This window comes from Dreissena polymorpha, chromosome 4 (assembly GCF_020536995.1).
Source record: "Dreissena polymorpha isolate Duluth1 chromosome 4, UMN_Dpol_1.0, whole genome shotgun sequence".
Taxonomy (NCBI): domain Eukaryota; kingdom Metazoa; phylum Mollusca; class Bivalvia; order Myida; family Dreissenidae; genus Dreissena; species Dreissena polymorpha.
This window is the reverse complement of record NC_068358.1, coordinates 125,282,249-125,294,682: the sequence shown is the minus strand read 5'-3', so window position 1 is coordinate 125,294,682 and position 12,434 is coordinate 125,282,249. Positions and strand designations below refer to the sequence as shown.

At 37.6% G+C, this 12,434-nt stretch overlaps 1 protein-coding gene across 2 annotated transcripts in view; it reads left to right on the top strand.

Moving 5' to 3' along the window:
• The window catches only part of LOC127878001 (amidophosphoribosyltransferase-like), a 37,496-nt gene extending 26,652 nt beyond the window's left edge, over positions 1-10,844 (top strand). For both annotated transcript variants that reach the window (XM_052424356.1, XM_052424355.1), the window contains exons 8-12: positions 7,492-7,620; positions 8,086-8,213; positions 8,518-8,739; positions 9,109-9,229; positions 10,179-10,844. In XM_052424356.1, coding sequence (XP_052280316.1) covers positions 7,492-7,620; positions 8,086-8,213; positions 8,518-8,739; positions 9,109-9,229; positions 10,179-10,312 — 734 coding nt within the window. In that variant the 3' untranslated portion in view covers positions 10,313-10,844. The remainder of the gene's footprint in view (positions 1-7,491; positions 7,621-8,085; positions 8,214-8,517; positions 8,740-9,108; positions 9,230-10,178) is intronic.
• Positions 10,845-12,434: the final 1,590 nt, after the last annotated feature.

Genomic DNA, 12,434 nt, shown 5'->3' with positions numbered 1-12,434 from the left:
ACTACTACTACTACTACTACTACTACTACTACTACTACTACTACTACTACTACTACTACTACTACTTCTACTACTACTACTAGTACTACTACTACTAGTACTACTACTACCACCACCAACACCACCACGTCTACTATTACTACTTCTACTACTACTGCCACTACTACTACTACTTTTACCACTACTACTACTACTACTACTACTACTACCACTACTACTACTACTACTACTACTACTACTTCTACTACTACTACTACTACTACTACTACTTCTACTACTACTACTACTACTACTTCTACTACTACTACTACTACTACTACTACTACTACTACTACTACTACTACTACTACTACAACTACTAATACTACTACTACTACTACTACTACTATACTACTACTACTACTACAACCACCACCACCACCACCACCACCATTCACAGTGACAAAAAACGTATTCACACAATGGCTGCTACTACAACTTATAGCCCATATAGGGGGGCATGCATGTTTTACAAACAGCCCTTGTTTCTATGGGATTTTAACCACAACTGTTCATGTTATCTCCACACATATTTTTAGGTCACCTGTCATGAAGTGACACGGTGAGCTTATGTGATCGTGTGATGTCCGGCGTCCGTTGTGCGTGCCTGCGTGTGTCCGTGCGTCCGTCCGTCAACAATTTGTTTGTGTAGACAGTAGAGGTCACAGTTTGCATCCAATCTTGATGAAATTTGGTCAAAATGTTTATCTTGATGAAATCCGGTTTGGGATTGTATTTGGGTCATCTGGGGTCAAAAACAAGGTCACTAGGTCAAATAATAGAACAACCTTTTGTAGACAATAGAGGTCACAGTTTTCATCCAATCTTTATGAAATTTGGTCAGAATGTTTATCTTGATGAAATCTGGGTTGGGATTTTATTTGGGTCATCTGGGGTCAAAAACTAGGTCACTAGGTCAAATAATAGAAAAACCTTGTGTAGACATTAGAGATCACAGTTTTCATCCAACCTTTATGAAATTTGGTCAGAATTCTTGATGAAATCTGGGTGGGATTGTATTTGGGTCATCTGGGGTAAAAATCTAGGTAAAATAAATAGAAAAACCTTGTGTTGACAATAGAGGTCACAGTTTTCATCCAATATATATGAACTGTGGTCAGAATGTTTATCTTGATGAAATCTGGATTGGGATTGTATTTGGGTCATCTAGTGTCAGGAACTAGGTCACTAGGTCAAATCATAGAAAAACATTGTGTAGACAATAGAGGTCATAGTTTTCATCTGATCTTAATGAGTCAGGTGAGCGATTCAGGGCCATCATGGCCCTCTTGTTTTCTAGTCCATTGATTTTTGGTTAAGGTTGAGGCCAGAATAAATTGACCTGATTTTTGGTGGGTGAGTCTACCTTCGTGAACACAGATCAAGTTCGAGTTTTCGTTTCGGTACATTGATTTTTAATGAATTAGCGGCCTTTGGGCTAATGAATGTTCTCTAAAATAACACTTTAACAGATTTTTTTCCAAAAAGCTTTCAGATTCTTATCTGATTTTTGGTGTATGTATCTACCAGCATGATTTTCAAATCAAGGCTGATTTTGTAACTTTGTCAAATATCAATCGAACTTAACTTTATCATGATGTTTTATATTGGGATATAGCTGCTGTGCAGCTTCAAATTGCAAAAGGGGGATTATGTGTCATAAACGCAGCTCTTGTTCTGTTTTTTTTTAGCTCCACTGGACAAAGGCCAGCGGGGCTTATGTCATGGTCCTGTGTCTGTCGTGTGTGTGTGCGTCCGTGTGTGCGTTAACTTTTTCTTTAAACATCTTCTTCTCCTAAACTAATCGTCCAAATCTGATGAAATTTCTCAGGAATGTTCCTGTGGTGAACCTCTTTCAAGTTTGTTCAAATTATGCCCCTGGGGTCAAATTTGACCCTGCCCCGGGGGGTCAAAAAATTGAAAATTTGCTTATTTAAGGCCTATTTTGTGGAAACTTTATAAATCTTCTTGTCCATAACCATGAGGCCTATGGCTACCAAATTTGGTATGTATTGACATCTTATAGTCCTCTACCAAGTTTGTTCAAATAATGCCCCTGAGGTCAAATTTGACCCTGCCCCGGGGGGTCAAAAAATTGAAAATTTGCTTATATAAGGCCTGTTTTGTGCAAACTTTAAAAATCTTCTTGTCCGTAACCATTGGGCCAAGGGCTACCAAATTTGCTATGTAGTGACATCTTATAGTCCTCTACCAAGTTTGTTCAAATTAAGCCCCTGGGGTTAAATTTTACCCTGCCCCGGGGGGGGTCAAAACATTGAAAATTTGCTTATATAAGGCCTATTTGTGCAAACTTTAAAAATCTTCTTGTCCATAACCGTATGGCATAGGGCTACCAAATTTGGTATGTAGTGACGTCTTATTGTCCTCTACCAAGTTTGTTCAAATTATGCCCCTGGGGTCAAATTTGACCCTGCCCCGGGGTGTTAAAAAATTGAAAAATTTCTTATATAAGGCCTATTTTGTGCAAACTTTAAAAATCTTCTTGTCCATAACCATTGGGCCTAGGGCTACCAAATTTGCCATGTAGTGACATCTTATAGTCCTCTACCAAGTTTGTTCAAATTATGCCCCTGGGGTCAAATTTGACCCTGCCCCGGGGGGGTCAAAAAATTGAAAATTTGCTTATATAAGGCCTATTTTGTGGAAACTTTATAAATCTTCTTGTCCATAACCATTAGGCCTAGGGCTACCAAATTTGGTATGTATTGACATCTTATAGTCCTCTATCAAGTTTGTTCAAATTATGCCCCTGGGGTCAAATTTGACCCTGCCCCGGGGGGTCAAAAAATTGAAAATTTGCTTATATTAGGCCTGTTTTGTGCAAACTTTAAAAATCTTCTTGTCCGTAACCATTGGGCCTAGGGCTACCAAATTTGCTATGTAGTGACATCTTATAGTCCTCTACCAAGTTTGTTCAAATTAAGCCCCTGGGGTTAAATTTTACCCTGCCCCGGGGGGTCAAAACATTTAAAATTTGCTTATATAAGGCCTATTTTGTGCAAACTTTAAAAATCTTCTTGTCCATAACCGTATGGCATAGGGCTACCAAATTTGGTAATGTAGTGACGTCTTATAGTCCTCTACCAAGTTTGTTCAAATTATGCCCCTGGGGTCAAATTTGACCCTGCCCCGGGGTGTTAAAAAATTGAAAATTTTCTTATATAAGGCCTATTTTGTGCAAACTTTAAAAATCTTCTTGTCCATAACCATTGGGCCTAGGGCTACCAAATTTGCCATGTAGTGACATCTTATAGTCCTCTACCAAGTTTGTTCAAATTATGCCCCTGGTGTCAAATTTGACCCTGCCCCGGGGGGTTAAAAAATTGAACATTTGCTTATATAAGGCCTATTTTGTGCAAACTTTAAAAATCTTCTTGTCCATAACCATTGGGCCTAGGGCTACCAAATTTGCTATGTAGGGACATCTTATAGTCCTCTACCAAGTTTGTTCAAATTATGCCCCTGGGGTCAAATTTGACCCTGCCCCGGGGGGTTAAAAAATTGAAAATTTGCTTATATAAGGCCTATTTTGTGCAAACTTTAAAAATCTTCTTGTCCATAACCATTGGGCCTAGGGCTACCAAATTTTGTATTTAGTGACATCTAATAGTCCTCTATCAAGTTTGTTCAAATTATGCCCCTGGGGTCAAATTTGACCCTGCCCTGGGGGTCAAAAAATTGAAAATTTGCTTATATAAGGCCTATTTTGTGCAAACTTTAAAATTCTTCTTGTCCATAACTGTATGGCATAGGGCTACCAAATTCGGTATGTAACGACATCTTATAGTCCTCTACCAAGTTTGTTCAAATTAAGCCCCTGGGATCAAATTTGACCGTTCCCCAGGGGTCACAAAATTGAACATATGCTTATATTGGGCCCATTTTGTGAAAACTATAAAAATCTTGTCCATAACCATTGGGCCTATTTCTACCAAATTCGGTAGGTAGTGACATCTAATAGTTCTCTACTTAGTTTGTTCAAATTATGCCCCTAGGAACAAATTTGACCTTGCCCCAGGGGTCACAAAATGAACATATGCTTAAATATGGCCTATTTTGTGCAAACTTTAAAAATCTTCTTGTTCTTAATTATAGAGCCTAGGGCTACTAAATTTGGTATGTAGTGATATCTAATAGTCCTCTACCAAATTTGTTCAAATTATTCCCCTGGGCTCAAATTTGACCCGGCCCCGGGGTCACAAAACTGAACATATGACGTTTACCAGTGGAGATTACTGCGGCCGTTTGGCTGTGACCAACAACAACATCAACATCTTGTAAACATGAGATAAAACCCTGTCATTTAGTGCCATTTTAGGTCAGATGTTGACTGCTTACAAAGGCATTGAAGTAAGAACATGTGTTATGAATGTTTTTCTTATAAACTGAAAAAAGTCAGGTTTTATTTAAATATGTCGTAAGTGACCATATATCCGGATGAAAATATTTTGGATGACATGTTAATTTCATGTCTTTTTTGTAGTGTTAAAACCAGTTTAATAATATATTATTGATTTTAAAAACACAGCTTCCATGAACATAATTATTTCAAGGAAAGTCAATATATGATACTGCACGGTAAACTCAAACTTTGTATTCAAGAGAAGGTGTTGAAATTAATGGAGTGCAATGTTCTTAACTATTGTATATGCTGCTTTTTAATAACTAATGATTCATTGTTCCATTTGTGAATCGTGACTGATCATGAATTGTTGAAATGATTGTCAATTGCTCAACAATCCATATATATTTCTGACCATTTTATAATTTTCTTAATATAAGTTATGAATTGATCTTAGAAGTCAAATGTATTACTTAATTAAATACATTTATAAATATAAAGAAATAATCTTTAGATTATCATAATATTCTCAGGCCTGTTGGTTTTAGGGATGTGTGGGTTGATGAGCAATTTCTCCTTTTATCACAATTATTTCTACCCTATCTGATCATTTCCTTCATATTCCATTTTAATTCAATTGACGTCTGCAACCTCTTTCAAATTGGGAAAGTCCAAAATGTGTTGTTTGGTAAAGGAATAAGGCAATTTGATTCCTATGGGTCTTGTGAATCTGTTTCAAATCAAATGTGTAGATTTGATCTTCAGCATCTAAAAATATGTGAAATAGAAAGAACAACAATACCTTTTGGAGAGATAAATGTACCTACGTTATAAGCAAAGGACCTGTGCAACAATTACCGGGCTTTTTTGTCTGTTTAGTTAACACGGTTAGTAACTTTTTCCATATATAAAAATGCTCACCCTTCCAACTTTAAGCGCCCAGTGGGATGAGGGATAGAAAGAGAAAGTCACATGCTTGAGTACATTTCAACCCATGCGCATTACATGTTTTTTTCGCAAAGAAAAAACAGTGGAGCGATACAGGGCCATCATGGCCCTCTTGTTTAAAGAATTCTGCAGCACCAGACAAAGTTGATTTAAATAAATTCAGAGGAATTCCTCTAAATGGATTCTCTCTGAACAAGAACATTTCTTAACCGGAAATGTTGTGTCCAGTCCTGTTTTTCCAATAAAAGTATACATAAAAAATCTCATTTAATCTTTGTTATACTTAGAAAAGTCAAGTAAATGTATGCATGCAAGTCAAGTTGGAATTCATTTGAAAGTTTGCATGCAACAAGGGGATATCTCTGTCAGAACTACTGGTGAAACTTAACACATTATCATGTGAGGTTTACCACCAAGGCCTGTAACTCAGAGCTGAAATTTAGCAGAAATGTGCCCCTTATTATACTTGTTCTTGTACTTAATAAATTGAGGTAAGCATTTGTGTTCAACAACTATCTCTAGCTGACAAGCATACCTAGCATGAGGTTGAATTTGGGGCCAGTTAGGTCAAGGCCAATGTTGCTAAAGATAGGTGGAAATCTTGCGCTAAAAACCTTCAATTTGCATGGAAATATTTTGCTGAAATTCTGTGTGTAGGTAGGTAACAACATAATCCAGAGAGAGATTGCATATAGGGCAGGTTGGATTATGGTTACAAAAACTAAAAAAGTGATTCTGCTTGATGACTTCAGTTCTTAGGGAGGTTTTGTGCTGTTGTTGTTTGTTTAGATAGCTTACATGAAAACATAGAGTCAGATTGCATTTGGGGCCAGTTGGGTAAAAGCCATTCTTAATTTTTGTAGAAAAAATGGTCTCTGCTGAGTAACTTGTTTGGATGGATGAATTGTGCTGCAATTTTGTGTGTGGTAGCCTACATACAGACATATCTTTCAAACTTAATTTAATTCAACATGGTCAGAATTCTTTTTTTAATTTATTAGCTCGGCTGTTTTTGGAGAAAACCTGAGCTATTGTCATAGTCAGCTCGCCGTCCGGCGTCTGCAGTGCTAAAACCTTGACATTTTGCCCTTAAATCGAAGTGCTTCCACCTTCAACTTTGAAACTTCATATGTAGATGCACCTTGATGAATACTACACGCCACACCCATTTTTGGTCACTAGGTCAAAGGTCAAGGTCAATGACCTCTAAAAAAAATATTCTTACAAGCTTTCATTTATTCAAAATTGCACTCGCAGCGGAGCGTTGGCACCCGTTAATTCTCAGCTTAAAGTTTACATATTCAATATAAAGCTTCTACAGATATTCAATGTCAAATATAACCATTAGTTGACAGACAGACATTATACTAGCATAGTGGAAGAAGAGTGCACTGTATTCTAGTTACACGTGCACTGTATTATAGTTACACAATCAACAGTGTAGATTACCTTCTGTCTGTCAACATACTATTTCCCTTCTTTACATGAAACCGCTCTTAACCAGAATTGTCCTATGGTCCAGGAAGCCTTTGCTTTGGTTTACAGGGGGGGGGGGGGGGGGCAGTCCATTGTATGTCTCAGTAGTAAGAGTGCAAAATGGTTTCTATAACCGATAGATGTAAAAGTAAATGGAAATTGACCATTTTAGAAACTTGGGATGTAGGTGTTAAACAATAGTTCATCTGATGTGTGTTTTATTCTCGACAAATAGAGTATAGAGTGATGACACCATTTAGTACAAGGCAATAGTATGTTTTATGGCTATTAATTACTGGATGCATATATGTGCAAGTACTTCAATGGGACTTAATAGCCAAGTGGAAGAAGAAATTCCAGTGCCTAAAATATATTCTTAATGTTATAAGACAGAATTTCAAGTCATGCACATTTTTAAAAAGCCTTTTCCTGTGATTCTTTTTAAATTCTGATAATGCAGCACTTGTGAAAAAAAGTCTGATGTCTCATAATCATCCATTCTCTAAATTTGTTGATGAAAACTGTCAAGTGGTGTGCACATTGGCGGACAACTAATCCAATATATACGAAGTTTGATAAACTACTGACAAAGGACATGTTAAAGTTTAATAAAATTAATAAAATTTTACATAGGAATATTGGTTAATTGATTGTTATGTTTTCAGGAGAGATAGTTGAATTAAGTCGAGAGGGTGTGAAATCACACTGTGTGGTGGCCAGACCAGAAGCATCTCTGCCAGCCCTGTGTATATTTGAATATGTGTATTTTGCTAGACCGGACTCAATACTTGAAGGTATGATTATGTGATCACGTGTCAGTTTGATAGTTAATGCCTGGAAAGCTATTAATGAAAAATGTCATAAATTGTAGATTAATTTAGCAGGAGAAATGATGAACCGTCATACGTATAATTTCATCTAGAATTGTTCTTGGAATAATAACTGTATTTGTATGACATACAGGTAGTATTTTTCAGTGTGTTATTGTTTTGGGTTTGACCAGAAGCTAAACAAAAATGAATCAATATATACCTAAAGTTTTGCCTGTGGTGTTCTCTTGTATTTCTATGAACATATACCCCTACCTCTGATTCAGAGCAGTGATCAGTAACTGGCATAAGTATTGCACTTATTTCTTTTATAGCAGCCTACCTAGCAAAAGTGTGAATAGGTAAACTGGCCACTGTGTAATGACTGAAATACTGTTGCAAACTAAAATAAATCAGAACAAGCAAAAGCATTATGTTTCTCATGTACAGGACAGATGGTGTACGAAGTGAGGAAGCGATGTGGTAAGCAGCTAGCAATAGAGGCCCCCGCTGAGGTTGATATTGTAAGCACTGTCCCTGAGTCAGCCACTCCTGCAGCGATCGCCTATGCCTGTGCTGTAAGCATATTGATGTACCAGCTTTAGTAATTTCCTATGAATACGCTGTAAGCATGTTAATCTACTGGTCATAGTTATTGCCTATGCATACGCTTTTCGCATTTTAATGTGCAAGCAGACTTCCATCTATTATATTTTTAGAACCAAATGTGTGGTATCTGGATCATTGTGAGCCATTCGTTTGTGAATGTTGTGTGTTTATGATAATACAGAATTAATGTACAGAGCTTATAAGGTACTTACTGACTTTCATATTTATATACAAAGGACATAGCATACAAAAAGCAGACATTCATATTTTCAGCTTGGCATTCCATACGGGGAAGTTCTTTGCAAGAATCGCTACGTGGGACGCACATTTATTCAGCCAAGCAGTAGGTTACGGAAACTAGGAGTAGCAATGAAATTTGGAGTGCTGTCGGAAAACATCCTGAATAAAAGAGTGTTAATTGTGGACGACTCAATAGTTCGAGGCAATACAATGAGACCTATTATACAAATGCTCAAAAATGCAGGTGCCAAAGAGGTATGTCCAGTTGGTTAAACATGAAAATGGTTAAGACTTTAAAAATTCGGAATGAGTTATTGTTACTTGTTTTTGATGTTGATACATTAGTACTGTGTGGTGAAAAGTTTATATTTATTGCTTAGTTGTTAAGTGTAAGATATAAATGAGGATATTTTACATGGTCAAAATATATCGTTTAAGAAAAGGGGGCTTATCAATTACTTCCTAGAAAATAAAATAGCTTTTGGTGAAAGAACATCATCGTCTTTCAATGGAAATGTTATCGTTTTGAAGTTCATTGAAATATTGTCAGAATATTGGGCTTCAGTAGCCAGATTTTGTGCTGTCTGCACCTCCCATAGTTACCTGTAAGTACTCTATCCCTAGGTTCATGTACGTATTGCTTCACCACCTATAAAGCACCCATGCTACATGGGCATCAACATTCCAACTCGAGAGGAGCTTGTTGCCAACACAGTCAGTATACAGGATATGGCCCAATACTTTGGTGCGTACCTATTTTCACCTAGGGTATTTGCAAAAATCTTCAGGAGATAACATAAGTCAAATTTAGGGGAATATTAATTTTTATAATTGAATCACAGACTGCCTAACCCGTCTGATTTTCGGACAAATCTGACCAAAAAACATTTCTTACATAACATTTGAAAATTTCACATGTATGCGTGTCTAACAAGATTACAACCTGATCAGACTATAATTCAGACAGGTTCTTCAGAGTGTAAAATCCTTTCAAGACCAATTTGACGTCTAGTTTGCCTTCTTATCATTGCAAAACTTGTATATTTATGCTTGTCAAAAAGGATCGAGTTGATAAATGAGGGACATATCTAAGTTACCTCCCTTCCATACACCCAAAAGTGCATCGTCTTCACAATTGGTTTACTCGGTTTGTATCGTCACTAATGTACTGCCTGGTATACATTTCTCTCATATCAAGGCAAAATGTTAGTCATTTGATTATTCATTTAGATACCTGTTGTTGTTTTTTGTCAATCATATCAATTAAAAATCCATGATTGTTACTTATCTAAGTATACCAAAATATTATACTAGACACAACTCACTCCTGCTAGACCCAAATAAGAAACTGCAACACGCACAAGGATTTCAAATGTTCGGTTCAATTTAGAATTTGGTCTACCTTGGTTTTATCTGTCAGGGGAGATAATAGCAATACTTTTTACGCTAATTTCGGGTTGTCATGTAAGTTGTAATTAATAGAATATTATTGCATAAACCAATGAATTTACTTTGAATCCTTGGACATCCCACCATAGACAAACATACAGGCAGAGCTTTCTCTTTGTTTTATAGACCTATTGCTTATTATGGTGTCATTAAAGAATAAAGCTTTTTAAGCGTAATTTTGTATGTGATTTGTGTGTGACACTTGGTCCATACGTTGGAAATAGTCAGTGTTATTTTCCTGACAGGTGCGGATTCACTGCATTATCTCTCCGTTGAAGGACTTGTGAAGGCCGTCCAGTCAGGAATCAAGCAAGATCACACCATCGGACATTGTGTTGCCTGTCTTACTGGGAACTACCCTGTTAACTTGGACTGGTAGCCAGCATCTGTGTCATGAGCCAGTCCTTATAGCTAGCGATTCCAATGTCATCTTTAGGGTGACAGCTGTCATTTTCACAATCAAAATAGACTGGTGCTAAGCAATATCAAAGTCAACATGGACTTGTAGCAAGCATTTTCAACTTATTCATGAGCATGGGATGTTAGTACAACATAGACTTGTAGGATGTTAGTACAACAGAGCTTTGAATGTTAGTACAACATTAACTGGTAGCCAGCAATTTCACCTCATTCATCGGCATATGATTTTAGCACACAACATAGCATTGTTGCCATCAACATATGACTGGTAGGCAACCAGCAACAGGTAACCAACCTACAAGATGAACCAGCAAACAAAATTGACTTATTGCAACCAACAACTTAGACTGATCTCAAAAATTATTCATTGTGTTGACTTGTGTTTTTAAACTAATTGATGAACTGAGTTTGTCATGCCAGTAGTAGTAACTTTGTGATATGAACCAATTGATATGCTTATATTGTTTGAATAAAATTTATTTTTATCATAAGTCGATGCAGGTTTCTCAGCATACTAATTTGAGTTTTGATTTGGGAAAAGGGGGGTTAAATGCATGTGCGTTAAGTGTCGTCCCAGATAAGGGGGGTTAAATGCATGTGCGTTAAGTGTCGTCCCAGATAAGGGGGGTTAAATGCATGTGCGTTAAGTGTCGTCCCAGATAAGGGGGGTTAAATGCATGTGCGTTAAGTGTCGTCCCAGATAAGGGGGGTTAAATGCATGTGCGTTAAGTGTCGTCCCAGATAAGGGGGGTTAAATGCATGTGCGTTAAGTGTCGTCCCAGATAAGGGGGGTTAAATGCATGTGCGTTAATTGTCGTCCCAGATAAGGGGGGTTAAATGCATGTGCGTTAAGTGTCGTCCCAGATAAGGGGGGTTAAATGCATGTGCGTTAAGTGTCGTCCCAGATAAGGGGGGTTAAATGCATGTGCGTTAAGTGTCGTCCCAGATAAGGGGGGTTAAATGCATGTGCGTTAAGTGTCGTCCCAGATAAGGGGGGTTAAATGCATGTGCGTTAAGTGTCGTCCCAGATAAGGGGGGTTAAATGCATGTGCGTTAAGTGTCGTCCCAGATAAGGGGGGTTAAATGCATGTGCGTTAAGTGTCGTCCCAGATAAGGGGGGTTAAATGCATGTGCGTTAAGTGTCGTCCCAGATAAGGGGGGTTAAATGCATGTGCGTTAATTGTCGTCCCAGATAAGGGGGGTTAAATGCATGTGCGTTAAGTGTCGTCCCAGATAAGGGGGGTTAAATGCATGTGCGTTAAGTGTCGTCCCAGATAAGGGGGGTTAAATGCATGTGCGTTAAGTGTCGTCCCAGATAAGGGGGGTTAAATGCATGTGCGTTAAGTGTCGTCCCAGATAAGGGGGGTTAAATGCATGTGCGTTAAGTGTCGTCCCAGATAAGGGGGGTTAAATGCATGTGCGTTAAGTGTCGTCCCAGATAAGCCTGTGCAGTGCAATTGGGGAGGACACTGCGCTATTATGGATTTTTTGTTTAAAAGAAGACTCTTTGCAAAAAAATCCAGTCTGAACTGCACAGGGTAATCTGTGATACATTCAACCCCTTTATCCCAGACTATGGCACATTTATTCAGAGCTAGTCTGAAGGGTGCTGTAGATAGTATGTAGGAATGATGTCATACAACAAGCCCCTTTGACCTTGACCTCCTACTGGTTGACCTCAAAATCCTGCCAACCTTACCTCATAAGTAACCAGTATGCAAATAATTATGCTCGTTCATCAAAGACATCCTTGGATATTGAGCAAAAACTAATATATGTTCCAAAGCCCTTTATCTTTGACCATAATATCAGTATGCTAAAATTTTTTACTGCAAGGAGAGTTTGAAATAGGATTCATTTTGTTGGTCTGTTTGTGGATCTGTCCATAAGTTGGAACAAAAAAGTTAATGTTTTTGTTGAACAATACGTCCATATTTCTCAACTAAGAAAATTGAAACGACTATAAGATCAATACGTTTTATGTTACTGCATGGAAAACTTGAAGTTTGAAATTACAGAGTGCCATAGCCTTGATCCTGTTAGGATGACATTAAATGTTGATAAGAAATGCCAACTCAAAC